This window comes from Hydra vulgaris, chromosome 02 (genome assembly GCF_038396675.1).
Source record: "Hydra vulgaris chromosome 02, alternate assembly HydraT2T_AEP".
NCBI classification, from domain to species: Eukaryota; Metazoa; Cnidaria; class Hydrozoa; order Anthoathecata; family Hydridae; genus Hydra; species Hydra vulgaris.
In genome coordinates this window covers 46,848,134-46,867,372 of record NC_088921.1, presented here as the reverse complement: position 1 = coordinate 46,867,372, position 19,239 = coordinate 46,848,134, and the positions used below count along the sequence as shown (strand labels likewise).

The 19,239-nt window shown below is 25.2% G+C and overlaps 1 protein-coding gene across 1 annotated transcript; it reads right to left on the bottom strand.

Annotated features, from left to right (window-relative positions):
• Positions 1-313: 313 nt before the first annotated feature.
• LOC100212669 (caprin-1) lies at positions 314-19,033 on the bottom strand. The gene is made up of 8 exons (XM_065791125.1): positions 18,768-19,033; positions 16,610-16,672; positions 11,147-11,233; positions 4,781-5,332; positions 3,198-3,324; positions 2,196-2,357; positions 1,883-2,040; positions 314-1,049 (listed from the first exon to the last, which is right to left on the bottom strand). Exons 1-8 carry the CDS (start codon positions 18,897-18,899, stop codon positions 903-905), a joined length of 1,428 nt encoding a protein of 475 aa, XP_065647197.1. The 5' UTR covers positions 18,900-19,033; the 3' UTR covers positions 314-902.
• Between the last annotated feature and the right edge of the window lie 206 nt (positions 19,034-19,239).

Here is a 19,239-nt window from a genome sequence, read left to right as displayed (position 1 = left end):
TTAACATTATATATTTTTATAAATATATAAAATTACAGCTATCAGAACTAAAACAGAATTGAAGATGTATGCAAATTTTGCTGCTCCAATTTTTAAGTAAAGAATATTTTTTTTTTTATCGGTTATAAAACAAATATCTCAAAATGTTATTAGAAAATAAAATAGTTCTATTTAATAAGCATTTAAAACGCTTTAATAACTAAGCCACAAGCTGGTTAAATACTAGTAAATAAATATACAATTATTTAATATAGTTAAAACCTTACGATAAATGCTAATTGCTATTTTGAACGTGTAATACAACACAAAATAATTTCGTTCTACTTGAAAATGATTATCTGACAATGCTTACACCATCTTACAATAATATTAATGCGGAACAAAAAGCTTTAAAATAAATATCTTTTTTAGAGAGATTCAAGCGATACAGGATAAAACAAAAACAAAAATATATAATTTATGGATGAATTTGAATAAAACAGCTAAAAGTAAACGACGGTCGGTTGAAAAAACTTACTAGAACGCAACTGAAAGAGAACAAAACTATTTTTGAAAAAAAAAAAAATTAATTAATTTTTCGAATCAAGTCGATGGAAAGATGAAGTATAAAACACTATCAAATATTTTACAAACAGCTTTAAAATAAACAAAATACTTTCTGACGTATAGTTCACCAAAATATTGTACAAAACTACTCGAAGGACAACATCGGATAACTCAAATGTATCGCCTATTGATTATTTCCTCTGTTGAATACTTTTTTCACGAATGAGATCTATTGACATACAGCCATTTCGGCAAACGAATTTTAATATTCTCACCAAGCTACTCTGCTAGCTTTGCACTATGTTTTATAACAGATTGTATAACGCCTTGCAATTTCAGATTTTATGTAGGGTTGCCTATTGCTGCTGTTGAGGTTTATTCTCACGACTTCCGCCACGTCCTGCACCACGGGGACCTCCTCGATTGCCACCTCTAAATCCTCCTCGGTTTCCTCCACGAAATTCACCACCGCGACCGCCACGATTTCCACCACGATGACCATCCTAACATGGAATAAATAACACATTTTATTTACGAATTTTACTTTTTACACTTTAAATTTTCAAAACTTATTACGTTAAAGGAGTAGTTAAAAAAAACTATGGCTACTTAATCTTAAGTAAACTAGGATTTTGAAGGTAAATGATATAGGACAAAACTTAATTACATTTATCAGTACAAGGTGTCAATATTTTGAGATGGATTTCCGTAATTTTCCCTGATCCACCTTTTCCCCCTGATCGAATTAATAAGTTACCAAAACTTAACTTCAGAAACTTGCTGTTTAATTGCACAAATATAAACATTAATATTTAATCCATATTTAAAGTACCAAGAAAAGTTTATAAAACAATCTACCGAATAAAATTTTATATTAGTTACTATATTAATAACCCATATTTAAAGTAACCCATATTTAAAGTATTAAGAAAAGTTTATAAAACAATCTACCGAATAAAATTTTATATTACTTGTACTATGTACAATCTACTTAAGTTATGTAAGCTTGATGAAAGCCAATTTTGCTCATTTCTTTTACAAAATTCAACCCAATTTCCCCTGATTTCTTTTTTGTTTATTATTTTATTTGCTTTTATTTCCCTGATTTGGCAGACACCCTGCGGTATAAATAAAACTTTTAAATAACTACAACCATGAACTTAAAATATTATACAAACATAATACTAAATTATTTAATATATACAAATTAACTATAATCAAAAAAAGATAAATAAAATATTAATATATTATATTTTTTTATGTATAATATTAATATACTATACAAAATATGATTAAAATCAAATTTGTTAAATTCTTAAATCCAAACCCATAGTACCTGTTTATTTCCACCACGAAAATTTCCACCAGCAGCGCCATTTCCGCCACGACTGCCTCTGCCACCTCTACCACTAAAACCACGTCCACCACGGTGATCACCTCTGTTTCCACGATTGCCTCTAAAACCCCCACCACTATGGAAGTTTTGATTTTCAACTAAAATGTTTGATTACCACACAAATATAAGAACAATGTGACATTTGAATTTCTCATCAAAAAAATACTACTTACAGATATAAAACTACATTAAAATATAAAACCCGAAAAACCTAAACCTAACAACTAGCAAAAAGGTGAGATTAAATACTTACCAGATTGCCAACCTGGCTCTTGCGCTGGAGCCTGCTCCCATCCAGCATCAGAATTATCAGCCACACCATTTTCATAAACTTCACCAGAAGGCAACTGAAAATTTCTTGGTACAAACTCAGGACTGACAGGGTTTAAAGACGCTTGTTGACCATCACCATGAACTTATATAAAAAAATTATAAAATTACTGATAAAATGCATACAATTAAAATTATATTCTAATATTCATTTTTATTTTATAATCAAAACTGTTTTTAGAATTTAAATCTATTGTTAATTTTAATAAAGACTAGTTATTTTATTGAATATTTGAAGAAAAAATTTAGATATTTGGTAAGTTAAAAGTTAATAAAAAATTGTTAAGAAAAAAGTTAGTTGGTTGCCTCCTCAAAAACCAATTATCAGCCAAGTCATTCTTACCTATATTTTTATTTGGTAATGCCAAATAATTGTTAAAACTAGTTTATTCAAAAATAATTAACAAGATTTTAACAAAAATAGCACAATGGAATCAACAGTGAATTTAGGCTACCAGACAATGCTCAATTTTGACATATGTTAAAATTTATGCTAAAGGTTTCAAATTTTTTTAAAAAAGGTTTTCAACAACCTCCCACCCCTTTCTTTCTGTGTACACACACATTACTTTTTACAAACTCAACCCCCCTTTCCTTTCCAACACACATTTTTTTTAAAACAGTAAAAATTAAAATTTTTTTAGTTAACTCAACATTTCTATGTTACATAACATATTGATTTTTTATACTTACGAAATTCCATGCTAAAAAGAAATAGAGAATGAGAGGGTCAAACTGCATACATACCTCACTGTCAGTAGTGAGGTATGTATGCAGTAACTCCTATAGTTAAATACTTAATAACTATAAGATTTATTATTGAAGGTTTTACAAAAACTTTAATTACATCTTTTACAAACAAAAATTACTTAAACAAAAATTTATTAACAAAAAGTGCATTCATAACAGAAAAAAATTTTCATACCCAATATTTCTGATTCAGATAAGAAATTAAAGTGTTCTTCATTGGGAGTCCTTTGAATTTCGGGAGGAAGATCAACACCATCCAATACAGGCAACTGCTCATCAAATGGAGAAGTGACTTCATTTATCTATTGGAAAGGAGATTGTTTAAAAATCTTTTAATTAACAAATATTTTTTAACCCTTCAAAAAAAGTGAAAGTAATAAATTGACTGCTTATGCAGTTTTGTATTCTTTTACTTTTAAGTTTATCTCTCTCTATGTATATATTAAGGAAATGAAGCCATATGTTTGTAATAAAAGAGGCACATGGTGCGACAGTTACATAATAGAGTGGATAGTTACAGTTAGGTACATAGGTAGAGACATATGGCAGTAAATTTTGACAGGCAAATTAAAATTGCTTGATTTCAAAACCAATACTTATAATCTCTACCAACCATACTATTACTTTAAGGGACTCCTAAGTGCCGAGCAAGTTATGTGTATTTCATAAAAAAACATTAGAAAATAAGTTTTGAGTTTATTAAAATTACCAAAACAATTTATTTATCGAGATATTAACAAAAAATATTTGTTGTTTTGCTATTATACTTTCAGTTGAGAGATAACATTAACTCCATAAATCTGCATAGTTCTTTCTATTGTAAAAAATATCTGGTTTGAATAATAAATGTACTCACTTGAGAGTTTTTTAAACAATTTACAATAAGATTGGGTTTTCGAACTTAAATGTTTAATGTAGCACAAAAAAAAACATTTGTGCTACATTAAACATTTAAGTTCGACTAGAGACAGTAAAAATAATTAAACAAAGATAACCACTTTTATACTTTGTTTTACTTTCATTTCCATTTAAATATTTCTTTTTTATTTACCGTGAAATCAAATGTACTTTTACTATTTCTTACAATATCTATAAAAAAAATACTAAATCTTAAAGTTGAAAATATACTATTTTTAGTTTTGAGATTTTATTAGCTTGTTTTAATCAAAAATCAGTATAATATTTAAATTTACATATCTTATATTTATAGTACTAATATTAGTTTTGTTTTAAAATAAAATAAATTTAAGACATTTGAAGCCTTTACTTGTTGATCATGATATTTTTATTTGGTTTCAAAAGTTCAATTCATTTTATAAAAGGTTATGTAAAGGCATTCTTTTACATAAAAAATAATTGCTAAAGGGAAAACCCAAACATAATGTTTATAACTAGTGTCTAAGTTATTTAAAAGAACTTTTCTGTATTGAGGTCGTTTATTCACTACAAAAGTAAATTAATCAGACCAGTATTATATTAAAAAAAAAAAAAAAAATCAAAGAACCAGAACTAACCTTCGTGAAAAAAAATTGTGTTAAAAATTATAAATTTTTTGCTTAATAATTTATACTTTAAATAACTTGTTCTGGAAAGTTTAATTAACATGAAACTTATTTTTTTATAGTTATTTATGATATAAACACTGATCTTGGCACTTAGGGATCTCTTTAACTATATAATAAAATAAACCTAAAAGTATAAAAAAATTAAACAGTACATAAAACTTTTTAATTATAACACTGCTACAAACTTAATTACTTCCTCTTCTTCATTTTCTGCTTCTTTGTGATCAATTTTTTCATGGTCTTCATGATCCTCATGATCTTCATCATGTAGCTCAGAATCAGCTAACTCATGAACTATATGATTTACATTTTCATCCGAACCATTCACTTTATCATTTTCAAAGTATCCACTTAACTTAATACGTGATATAAGTGCTTGCAGTTCTTTGTAAGTTGTACCATTATCTAATGCCGGAAGTTCTTTACCTTCAACAACCTTTATCAAATGTTCAGTGGCTTCTTTAACTCGTACTGATAATTTATTAACTTTTGATAATTCAATAGAAGGATCAATACTTGGATTAACAAGTTCATAGAACACATCAAGATTATCAAAATCATCTTTCGTTAATTTACATGCGTTGTTAACACCATTTAAAAAATCAGGTCGGACAGAATCTGACATATCACTAAGTATGGCTTGTACTTCGACAACACGATGAACTAACTGTTTTCCATATTGATCACTCTGTGCTGCTTCTGTAATTTTGATTCTCTTTTGGTCTCTTTTCAGGTGCTTTGTATACTAAAAATTTTGAATATTTAATGGTATACTTAGGTGTAATATAGTTAACAGATCAAAAGTGACAATTCCTAATAATAAAAAATAAAAATAATACTGATCAAGCAACATCCCCTAGAGGACAACTAACTATTAGTCATTTATAAATAATGTAAATAAATGTTATAAATACCAAATACTTTTATAAATTTAAAAACAGTTTTTAAATAGTTAATTATTTAAATATTATCTAATTACCAGGTTAATTCTATTAATTTTAAATTAAAAAAAGCCAAATCGTAAATTATAAAAATCAACCTCTTTTTTTATGTATATTTTTCTAATCAATGCCAAATAATTTTACTGAAATTTTGACTTAGTTACTATACAAGATAAAAAAAAAAACAAAAAAAAAAAGACTAATAAATAAAGTATAAATTTATATTTAAACAAAACATGAAATGGTTTATAAAGAGTTTAATTTTCTCTAATGTGTAATTATTAACTAGTGTGGACAATTTTATTTTTGAGCAAAAACTTTTTAATTTTGGAATATTTAAATTACCTTTTAATATCTTTAAGTAATGTTTGTTTGGAAATTAAGTTATGAAAAAATAAATTTAACATTTTTTTGTTAAAGAAACTGATGTTACATACCATCTGTTTCTTTAAGGGATTGTCCATGACTTATGTCATGCTTAAAGAGGGGGAAAAAAAAAGAGGAGGGGATGGGGGCAGCAGTTGGTGGTTTTGTAATGACTAAAGTACTGGACTTGTTATTATAGAGTAATGATGTTGAGATGAGGAGTGAATGGGTAGAAAACGGTAAAAAAAGGTGTGATGTAATTTATGGACCTCACAAAATATACACAATTGCATTTAAAATTTTTTGTTTCTTATTAATTCCTATTAAGTTATTTTGACGTAATTTTCTTATGAACATATTACACTAATGAACATCTTATTGGTAACTAAAATATATCTATAAATTGTTTATAATCTTTAATAAAAATATTATATTAAATATTACATTATAATCTTTATTAAAAATATTATTTTAAATATTAAATATATTAAATAAAGTAGTTAAATGTTTTTTTATGATAAAGAAACAAAATGTTAAGAATAAGATTGTTTTAAGAAAAAAATTATAAGGAAATATAATCTTTTTCAAATACCGAATTTAGATTTTATCAGAAATTTTTATTATTAGTTGAAATGATTTTTAACCTGGTTTAAAATTAAATTTAATTACAACACAAGATATGCTAATGACGCAATTTTAACTATGTAAATATCAAAGCTGTGTTAAAGTTACATTTATTAGGGTTTTAATTACACATTACAAAACTCACAACAAGGCCTGGGATTTAAATGGAAGCTTACTATTTTTAAATTAGTACTTTAAATTAATTGTGAATATTTATTAAAAAATCATCAAGAGGTAAATTGATCTTTAATCTTGAGGATTTTTCATAATATTATATAAACATTGGTGAAGATGAAAGATTATCATTCTAAAGAAAATGTAAAACATGATTCAAATAAACTTAGAGTTTTGTTCGGAGAAAAATGCCCAGAAAAAATCTGGAAATATCAATGCATTTTTTGTAATCAAGAATATCTCAGATGTTTGATAATGTTTTAATGCTTATATTAGCTTTGTTTAATAAAAACTAATTTGTTAAAAAACTTAAATGTCAAAAATGTTTTTGTAAGAATACAAAATGTAATATACTGAAAAGAGAACTATAAAGTAAAAAGAACTTTTTATTAGTTGTAAGCCATATCATAGATCACTAAAGATCAAACTAGAAATTGCTTGTTAGTGATCAACTGAAATTTCAATTTGAACAAATACCGAAATTTTGGTGGAAAAACATACCGAAACATTTGTAAGATTTTAAATTTTTATCTGATTTAGAAAAACAGTTATTTTAGAGAATTATCACAAAAATTTTGAGAATTTTCACAAAATACCTATAAAAAAAAAACTTATTTTGCAGAGAAAATCTGTGAGTTGTTAACATTCGCTTATATTGACAACTTATGAATTAAATCTCAATTTATAATACATGTGTAATCAATCCTTACATAATATGATTATAATAAGACAACTAAATGTAAAATTTTATTTTTAAATATCTCTTTCTAATGAAATTAATTTTTACTAGCTGATGTCGGTATCGGTTTTGGTAAAATATTTGCCAAAACGTTGGTTTGTGCACCGAATGAGAGTACCTGAAATTTCTGTTTATTTCTGTTTTGGTTTTTTTTTCTGTTTCGATCTATCACTATTGCTTGCAATCACTACTCCCTTACAGTTAGATTTTGCCAATCTCTTAAGAATTTAAATGAGACAATATTTCTCATATTTAATAGTTTGAATTTTTAGATAGCAACAAATTCTGTGCAAACAGCAGTATAAATATAAACATCAAAAAAATCACAAATGATTAAATGTTACAACAGTACTGTTTAACATTTTGGTTAATAAAATCCTTTTCCATCCAGTACTTGTTAGTGTCAGGTCGATATCCAAATATTTATAATTAAAAAATCACCGTAAAATGGTTTTTAAAATAAAATGAAAAACACGAATCTTTCTAAACCTAACTTTTAAACTTAACTTTGCAATGGAGCATGGCACTTCTTTGAAAGAAGTCCCGGTCTTGTTTTAAAGCATAAAAATGGAGCGCTTATTACATACATTTTAAGCCATTTCAGTCGAGTAACTTTTTCTCATTTTTAATAAAGTCAAAGATTTTGTTTAAGCGGTAAGACAAAAGTAATTAACTTTATAAAAACATCTTATGAAGTGAAGAAATCTTTTGAATGATGATTACATAAAAAAGTTTGAATGACAATTACATTTGATATTAGCACTATAAATTTAGCAATATAAGTTAGCAATATAAAAGTTAAACAATATATAGAAAAATAAGTTAGCAATATAAGTTAAGAAGAAAAAAACTTACATTAAACTTTTTACTTACATTAAACTTTGTTTTATATTAGTGCCACTTTTAAATTTAAATTTGTTTATTATAATAATAAATTCTATCAATTATTTTTTTAAATTAATACATTTATTATTATTACAATTAACTATTACAAACTTTAAATGACATCCTTATAAAGAAATTTTTTTTTACAATTAAAAACTAATATGGATATAACTTTATTATTAATTTTTTAAAACAATACTTTGAGGGAGTTTAGATACCCTTGCTATCAAGAATAAATATACTCTATAACATTATCGAATATAAATATATTTAATAACAAGGGTTCTTAAGGGAATCTCAACTCTCTTGATATGTTGTTTGAAAAATTATTAAGAGTTATATCTATATATAGAAGGTTTTAGATATATATCAATATTTGTATATAGTTTTTTATTACCGATGTAATAAAATAAAAAATAAAAAAATAAAAGTTATTAAATTTTTATTGATTAGTGTGCAGTTTGACCTGGTTTTACTCTATACATTTACAAAATAACACTTCTAGATTTGTTTGTTTTTTTTAAATTAGTAAATTTAACTTGTTTTGTGGTTATAAAAAAAATTAAGGTTGCTAATACTATTTTTATAACTTAAAACATAAAAAAACAAAAAGGGGAAGGGGGCAGCCAATCGTTACTCATTTTCTGTCAAAATGAACAAAAACTTGTACTTTTTAATAACTAATATCTTTGCATTTAACAGTTTTAACAACATTAAAATTTTATTATACAGTATTTAAATCAATAACGCAACAATTTAAAGAAATCTTAAATTCGTAACACATGTTGTGTTCATATTAAAGATGTTGAAAAAAAAAGTTTGAACCAAGTTTTTTTGATTAAAAATAAATAATGAAAGCATACTGAGAAAAACTAATCTTATTTTAGTCGAAGCTTGCCTTCTCGATTTTATTCAAAAATTCAAAGTTTTTAAATTATTCGCCAAATCTACAGACTTTTGAGATTTCTATGAAGCGCGTTTAATTATAAAAGTTTTAGTATTTGAAGTCACAGTAGACTTGACAAATGAAAAATGTTATTAAACAAAGCTGAGTTTTTTTACTTTAATTTAAAAAGTAAATTGTAGTATTTTTTAACATAGAGCAAAACAGATTTATTTGTATTATTTTTTTAAACATCACAAAAATTTTTTTGTAAAAAGTAAAAAAATTAATTATTTTTATTTTATAGGAGCAACTTATTGTTTAAAATTTCTTAATAATTTTAAACTTGCATATCTTACTTATATATATTTTGTTTTTAAATCAAAACAAATATTAAACCTTTACTTACCAATCTTATGATTTTCGTACGAGTATTTTACACTATATAGAACCTTATATATATGGTTTCCGGTTTTTGTGCAAGAGAACGCAATATTATATATTCTAAATCTTACTTATTTTCATTTAAACAATGGGAACTATTTTTTATTTTCTCTGGTCATTTTTATGCTATGACACTTTTTGTTTTCCCGTCGAAAAAAAGTATTTATTAACAATTACTTTCATTGACTGACAGTGTTAATTAGAGATATTTGATGAAATGAATTTTTTTATTATAAAAAATTTTCAATTACGCTGATTTAGTTTAAATTGCTAAATTTGATATGGATAAAAAGGAAATATCATTATATTTTGATTTTTGATATTGAAAATTTTAAAAATGCCTGATTTATACAATTAACATTTAACAAAAATACTGATGAAAATAATCAACATAAACAACAATAATCAAATAAACAACACAAATATTGGGGGCTTTTTATTTATTGCTTAGTTGTTCTAAATAATAAGCTAATTTAGTTTAAGTTAATATTTCAATATTTACAGTTGAAAGATAATTTTAAAAAAAAGAAGATATTTAATGTTAAACTTTTTATTTAATTATTTATTTTTTACCTACCTTTGTTATAAAAAGACTTGAGAACCCCCGTCATTAAAATCATTTGTTTTAAATATATTTTGACATGATTATTTAAACTAAGTTTTTTGTTTGACTTCCTGAACTTTATGCAAAGCAAATTCAGATAAAATGTCTTACCAAATAAAAATGCTGTTACTGATTTTATACGGGTAAATAATATGATAATTTTTTTATCAAAATTTTGATTGAGATAACAGGTATTCATCATTTATTTACAATAAATATAGCACAATAACAATTTATAGCAACAAACCAGCATTAAATATTTAAGGTTTTTAATATCTTTTTTCATGTTAAAAGTAGAAAATAAATAACTTAACAAATAATGAACTAATGAATAAAATAAATGAAAATTTTCTAGAGTTTCATTTGTCTAAAGTCTACTGTGACGTCAAATACTAAAACTTTTATGAATTTAAAGTCTGTAGATTGCGACGTATAATTTAAAGACTCCGAGTTATTGAGTAAATGGAGAAGGCAAGCTTCGACTAAAATAACAAAATTAGTTTTTTTTGGTATGCATTTATTATTTATTTTTAATAAGAAAAAACTTGGTTCAAACTTTTTTTTCAACATTTACTTTAATATGAACACAACATGTGTTGGGAGTTTAGGATCCCTTTAATCAAAACATTTTATTGTTTATTCACTTTTGACTTTTAATCATACTAGATAAACAATAAACAAAAAAGACATTAAAAACAATATTTTATTTCATATTGATAAATTAATTGATATATCCTGAATTACATTATCCCTGAATAAAATCTAAAGAACAAGCAATACAATAAAAATTTAATAGATTAACTCACTAACTGGCTAATAAACATTAGTTTGAAAATTTAGAAAAAGCGAAAATAAAATATCAATGATTGCTTTAAAAAAGTTAGAAAAAAATAACTAACCTCTCCATCAAGATATGCCATATTTTTACTTAGTTCTTTTACTAGATCAAGACTATTTTCCACAACTTTCAAATTTTCCAATGCTTTCTATAAAATAAATAAACATATTTCTAAAATGCATTTACATACTAAGGCATTTCCTACAGTTATGGCTAAAAAGATCAGATCACTCATAATTATAAATATTTACTTGTTGTAACATATTTTTAATTACCAATTACAAAATGTTAAATTTGTGTGCTGGCAACACTAAACAATCATGTTGCGTCACTAATTGTACATTTATCAAACAATGTCAAAATCTTATATTCTCTATATACATTAAAATCAAGTGTAATTCAATCATTGCTAACCTTAGAGCATGACTACAACTAGGTGTTGTTAAGAAGCATTACGCTGCTCGAATTTTTCATAAAAAATGGCAATTTGCTTACATATTCGGCAGTTTTACATTAGGCAAAAATCTTATAAAACGTTTATTCAGAATATAGGGTCGTCAAAAAAACCATTTAACCACAACAGTAAATTTTTTGTTAAAAGAAACATTGTTTGATTTTTTTTTTTAATAAAAGGTTTTAAATGCAATATAATTTTGAAAATTAAAATATAGTTTTAAAGAAAAGTAAAACAGTAAAACAGAATGTGAAACTTAGTTTCAAAGGAATGTAAAATAGTTTTGCAATACTTATTAAAGAAATTTTTTTCTTATTATCTGCCAACTAAATCATAATGTAAAAATCTTAAAATGTACTTCTCTTCACATAGATTAAAATAGGTAAAAGCAATTGAATAACTTATTTTTGAATAAAGAAGTGTTTTCATTCAAAATAACTCTTTTTGCAAACAGATTTAAAATCTTTTGTTTCTTGTTAATTAATGAAGTTCTAATAGCATAAGTTTGATTTATGGACATAATTTGTGTTTATGAATAACTTGTAACTGATAAAATCTACCAACAAATTGTTAACAATCTTTTATTAAAAATAGTTCATTAGATTTATTAAATACACTAAGTTTTGATAATGCAAAAAAAAGATTATGCTATTTGATTTTTTTAATTTAATTAAATTGGAATTTAACTTGTTTAAATTTATATGTAAATATCAAAGCTAAGTTAAGTTGCATTTATTAGTATTAAGCGTTTTTGTTTTGTATAAAATCTAATAACAAGACCTGAACAGCCACTTACCCTACACAAAAATTTATAAAACAATTTTGATAGATATTATTATATTATATTTAATAAACAATGGTTAAAAAAAATTTATACTTAACTAACCAAAATTTTCCTTTAATAAAAAATTATATTTATAGCATGACAAATTTATCAGAAAGTCTTTTATAAAAATTGTTTTGTTTACTAACAGCAGCTGTGTGAAATTATGAATATTTATTTGATGTAAACATCAAAGGAGATATAATTTATATTTTCTTTATTACATAAAATTCTAGATGTCCATCAACATTGAATGACTGCGATAAGCAAAAGTTGTCAAGTTACAAAATTGCAGCAACTTAAATTGCTGCAAATGCTGATGTGACTGCTAACATACATACAATTTAGCGAGTTATTTGTCTTCAACTCTTAGCACAATACTTCAGCATAACCATGATTGAAAACATGACACAAACGATTAATTAGATTTTACAAAACACCAAATAACAAAAAAAATAAGTATGCTGAAAAAAATGGAGTCTGTTCTACCCTTCTGTTCATACACATCGATCAATTTGAAATTAAAACGCAATGAAACAATATTTAAAAATTCAGTTAAAATAAACTTTACACAGCACTATAAACTATTGTTTAAAGGTTGCCAATCAACACTGATAGGCTGAAATGAGAAATATCGAAAAAGTGGACGATCAAATAACTTTTCAGCTAAATTTTAAATCAAACTTAATTTTTGTAATGGTAACCATAACAATTTATTACACTTTTTGTGGTTGCCCAAAATATTATGAAGGTCATATATACACAAAAAATGCTAATAAGAAAAACATTCTTTAAAATGATCCTTTAATATATTTAATATTGTATTATATGAACTTTTTTGTTTAAGTTTTTCATTCTGATTGTGTGGGTATACACAACTTAACATTGTACTATATTAATCTTTTTGTGTAAGTTTTTCACTCTGATTGGGTGGGTACACACAACTTATGTGGGTACTTTTTGTATAAGTTTTTCACTCTGATTGTGTGGGTATACACAACACAACAAGCCAAATCTTGTGTGGGTATACTAGTGGTATACCCTCCGGTTTTTCACCAGTCGCCTAGCAGGCAACTGAAACAGTTTTTATTTCTTATTTGAGTTCGCTATGATAATTAGTAGTCCGGTGTGAAGGTTTTTTTTTTTTGCATTTTTTCATGGGGGGAAATTAATGATCTCTTTAAAAATTTTAGTTTATGCTAAGCCATGTACTTTGTTTCCAAGGTGCAAATTATTTTAAGTTTGTTGCAAAAAAGCTATAAAAAACAAAACAATAAACCTACAACTACAAAAGTAATAACACCTAAGTCAAACTGCATTATAAAAGTAATAAAACTATAATAGTGTTATTACATATATAAAGCCCTTATAACTTTTAAAGTTCATTCTTTGTTTAAACATTATTAATCAAAATTTTAATCAAAGTAGATAAGCATCTATAAAAAATAAAGTGGATCTTAAAATATTATAAAAAACTTCAGGGACTTTTAGAAATACACTTAAACAACTTAATGAAAACATACTTTATAAAAAGTTTAGCATTATGAAAAACCTTACTAATAGTCCATAAAAACGCGCAATAATTTTAAAATCAACCAATAAAAAGTTTTTATTAGTTAATTCTAAAATTAATGCACATTTTTACTGACTATTAATAACATTTTTATACAGTACGTTTTTATAAAGTTGTTGAAGTTCCTTAATAAGTTTTAAATATTATTTGAATATCCACTCTATTTTTTTGGATGCTTTTTTACTTCAATTAAAATTTGGGATTACTTATGTTGTTTGAACAAAGAATGAATTATAAAAGTTATAAGTGCGTTGTAAAAGTAATAACACTATTAAAGTTTTATTACTTCTATAATGCAGTTAGTTACTAGAGTGTTTTTTTTTTTTTTAAATCCATTTATTTAACCATAAAATTGAAAAAAAGTTACAGATTTATTTATAATTTTATAAATTAGGTTTGTTGTCACTCGTATAGTAAAAAACTAGTCATTGGAGTGACACCTTAATAAAATAAACAAATAAAGCATAAAACAAAAAAACAACAAAAAGTAATAATGTAGATAGCAACCAAAAAATAATTATAATGAAAAGAAGAACAATAACTATTAAAAAAAGACAAATAACAAAAAAAGGTGAATGTTTACACTACTTTTGTAGTCATTATTGTTTTATTTTTTATAACTTTTTCGCTAACAAATTCAAGTCGATTCGGCCCTTAAAAAACAAATCACACAGTTTTTGCATTTCACGATCGCTTTATTCAACCCTTGAACTACTTTGAATACTTTTTTGAGTTTTCTTTTAAATAATTGCAAGGAATAAAATCTTTATAGATCAAAATATAGTTTTATTAATAAACACACTTTTATAAGTAACAAACTGTCTGGTCATCCTGCGAGGCTACTGCCAGGCATTTTTTTAAAATTTTGGTCGCCCTTGGAGAAAACGAGTCGCCCTGTGCCACCGGACGATAAGGGTACACCCCTGTATACATGTCAAATCTTGCACTATAACTTTTAATGTCATTTTTTTCTCTTTTCGAAGGTAAGTTCTAGCTCTTTAATATATTTTTTAAATACTGGTCTGATTAATGTGCTTTCGTAATTAATAAACAAAATCAACCCAAAAAGATTCTTTTAAATAGTTAAACTCAAGTTGTAAACGTTATGCTGAGGTTTTCTCTTTAGCAATAAATTTTTATGTAAAAGAATGCCTATTTAAAGCCTTTTATAAAACATACAATAATTGAATAAAAATAATACAATCAATAAGTATAGCTTAAAAAGTCTTATTTATATTTAATTTAACAAAAAAAAAAACTAGTGCTAGCACTATAAATATAAGATATTGATAAGATATTGATATAAAGATTTGAAAAATCTTGATATTTGTTAAAAACTTGTTCTGCTAATAAAATCTTAAAACCTAAAATACTTTTTTTGTGTGTTTTCACTGTAAATGAAAACAAAAATTTTTATGGAAATAAAAATAAAGTAGAAAAGCAGTATTCTTCATTTAATTACAATTTTATTTTTGCCAAGTCTCCAGTTGAACTAAAATGTTTAATGTAGCACGAACATTTTTAAATCAAAGGGGAAAAAACTATTTAACTGTGTAAATCCTTTTAAAAACTGTGGTAAGTACATATTATTCAAACCAGATATTTTGACTATGGAACTATGCAAATTTATGAAGTTAATATTAACTTCTCGACTAAAAGTATAATGGCAAAACAACAAATATTTTTTGTTAATATTTCAATAATTTTTTTAACAATTTTAATAAACTTATTTTCTGTTTTTTTACAAAATAAACATAATTCGTCTCGGCACTTTAGGGAATAGGGAATATTAGTTAACTTTTTTTTAATGATACAATGACAATGTAAACCATCTCAATTCAAAAAAACCAAATCCATTCAGTTTGTTTTATTTTGTAATTGAATTCTTTTTATATAGATTTTGATTTAGTATTTGCTTTTTACCTTTTGTTTAAAAGTACCTAAAAATGATGATTGTTTTATCCTATGTTGTGAATGGGCTTTGTTTACTTATATTTGTTTTTAGATAAGCATAATTAATGTTGTTCTCTTATCTCATTTAAATAATCTTGAAATTTAAATAAAAAAAAAAATTTTAAATTTAAAAGAATTTTAACATTCGCAAACAATAATTATAAGATCATTCCTGAAAGTCAAAAATAGATTATCACACAGTACAGTAACAATATCAGATAGTGCAAGTACAAGTGATATGTTGATAGTACAAGTGAGGGAAAAAGTTTTATTTAAATCATAAAAATTTTGAATAGATAAATATTTTTTGTAAAACCGCCATAATTTTTTGTTTCTTGAAAACAGTTTTCAAGTCACAAAAGTAGAAACATTCTTTTGCAAACATTAAACCAGTAATAAAAATTAAATTATAAAAAATTATAAACACTTTAATTAAATAAGTGTTATAATTTCATCATTAAATTATAAAATGCGTTTATAATTTAATAATTAAATTATAAACACATTTTATTGCAAAACAATTTGAATAACAAAAACAAAAATAAAAAACATCTTTTAAAAATGCTTAGAAATTAAAACTCAGTAAAACAACCTTAGCACCAAGAAATTAAAAACAATATGTATATTCTAACCACCTGCTTTTTTTGTGTACACATGCAAAAATTTTTTAGGGGTTGGGTTAAAAAAAAAAAAAAAAAAAAAAAAAAAAAAAAAAAAAGACCTTTTGATCATCATTTAATTCATTTCCTCCTTCAGCTTTTTTCTTTGTTTCCAGCAGTTTAATCTAAAACACAAGATTAAAAATTCACTAAAATAACACAACTGTTGTTTTTATAACAAACATGCCTCAGCCACACAAGAGTTAATCAGTTTGTATGCACAACTCACTGAATTTGGGCGCTACTCAACTTTCTCCACCTTTCCCCTAACATTTTTATGGTTATAATAAAATACATCTGATTTAAAATCATATAAAAATAGTCTGAAAACTGGGTAAAGTACTCTAAAATATGATGCTAAAATTTAAAAAACTACATTAAAAATGCCAGATGTCAGTACATTAATACGTGTACAAGTGAATATATTTAATTGTCTTTTACGAATTTACTCTTTTTTATTTGTGAGTGAGATTTGGCATTTCATTATACCAAAATTAGAAGCAGTAACTAAAAGCTGTACTTTCCGCACATGCATTTATTGTTGTTTCTAATTGTAGAAGTCAACATTGTTTGAAAAATTAGTTAGAACAGCAGTATTAGCTTTAACACAGGAAAACATGAGATGAGTTAGAACATAAAGTAGATATGGGTGTCTTTTTATGATTTAGGATTGTATAGCATCCAAATGCACATGATCAGGGAATTACATGAAACTGGATTATGGCAATAAACCTACAACTGTAAAAAATAGAGAAAGCTGTTCAAAAAATGATAAATACTGCAACAGTAATTTTACTAAAAAAAATTATTAATTGTCAACAAAATCATAAAAAATTAGAAAAAAAATCATGACTCAGGTCATTAAACAAAGTTGTAAATAATAAAAGATGATCACATGCTACCATTATCGGCGCTAACTTTCATCCCCCACCCTATTTTTATGATTATGATAGAATCATATAAACAAGGTATGAAAACTTGAGGAAATTACTCTAATCTGATGATAAAATATAACAAACTACAATAAAAATGCTAACATTTGCTACCTTTTTCAAACTTGGTAACGATTAATTTCTTTTTCAAAAACAACATTAAAAAGGCTTGATTCAGGTCATTAAACAAAGTTGTAAATAATAAAAGATGATCACATGCTACCATTATCGGCGCTAACTTTTATCCCCCACCCTATTTTTATGATTATGATAGAATCATATAAACAAGGTATGAAAACTTGAGGAAATTACTCTAATCTGATGATAAAATATAACAAACTACAATAAAAATGCTAACATTTGCTACCTTTTTCAAACTTGGTTACAATTAATTTCTTTTTCAAAAATAACATTAAAAAGGCTTGCTTTCTATCAACACCTTAATGCAAAACTTTTTGAAAATGCAAAATGCATTTATTTCCAATTGACCTCTGACCCTAACCCTTACCAGAAGTATGTACATTTAATTGCACCAATCCCTATTTGTCAGTTGATGCATGTAAATTTAATTGCACCAATCCCTATTAAAACTGGGTTACATAATTAAAAAAAAATTTTTAATGATTGATTTCTAAATGAAAACAGTCTTAAAATGTTTCTATAAAGAAAGTGAATATTAGTAATTTTTAAAACTTTAACATTACATTAGAGTACTTTCGTCAAGTTTTCAGACCAATTTTTTGATGCAATTCTGATTGAATATAATGTAATCCATTATAATCAATCATAAAAATGGGGGAGGGGGAGAAAGTGTGGCAGCACCCATCATCGGTATATGAACATTTATATAGATATCTTTGAATGATTTTCTAAAATCAGTGTAATAACTTTAATAGTATTGCAGAATCAAACATATTAACTACTTTTAGAACTTGAAAATCTCAAAAAGACAATATTAGACATTTCATACTTCAATGTATACTGATAGATTTAAATAGATTTTACAAAAATTCCAAATATTTGAATTCTTTTACCTAAATAGTCATATTTGAACCTCTCTCTTCATAAGGTAAGGTTTTAAAATTTGAAAGACTACCAATCAAACATTATTAGAAAACGCAACAAAGGACATTAACTTATAACAGGTTTATAGAGAAGTTGAAAGCTTACTATTTCAATAGTATCAATCTTTATAAAATTAGAAATCCCAACAATGCAATACTACTACGAAGCTTAAATTTTGCTGTAAAACGGTAACATCCAAACCACGTGGGAAATTTCGTCTTACCTTACGTTTCTCCAAGTTCCTTAACTTTTTCTCCATAACAGAAACTGCATGTTTCAATGGATCTTGGAGAAATTCTGCAATGTTACCAATTTGAGGGTTAGATTGAGAAGATTTGGAAGAAATACTTGGCATTTTTCAACCGAATAAAATCAGACTGACTATATAAAAAACACTAGTTAAAAACAGCACGCCCAGAAACACACTCCGAAGCGTTATACAAATGAGAAGACGCACATGAGATTGTTACGTCATTTTTATACAGCATTGTGGGATTTTTCGCAGGCTTTTTGTTGTCTTGAGTAGTGCCGAAAAATGTTATAGTTTTAATGTTTATTTATATAAAAAAAATTATTTTTAGTTCTCTAATTAAATATACAAAATACAAATTTTTTTAAACCTTTCCTTACGGTTGACCCGCACTAAGGTTTATAAAATCTGTCTCTAAATTACGAGTGACTCGCAAAACATATTT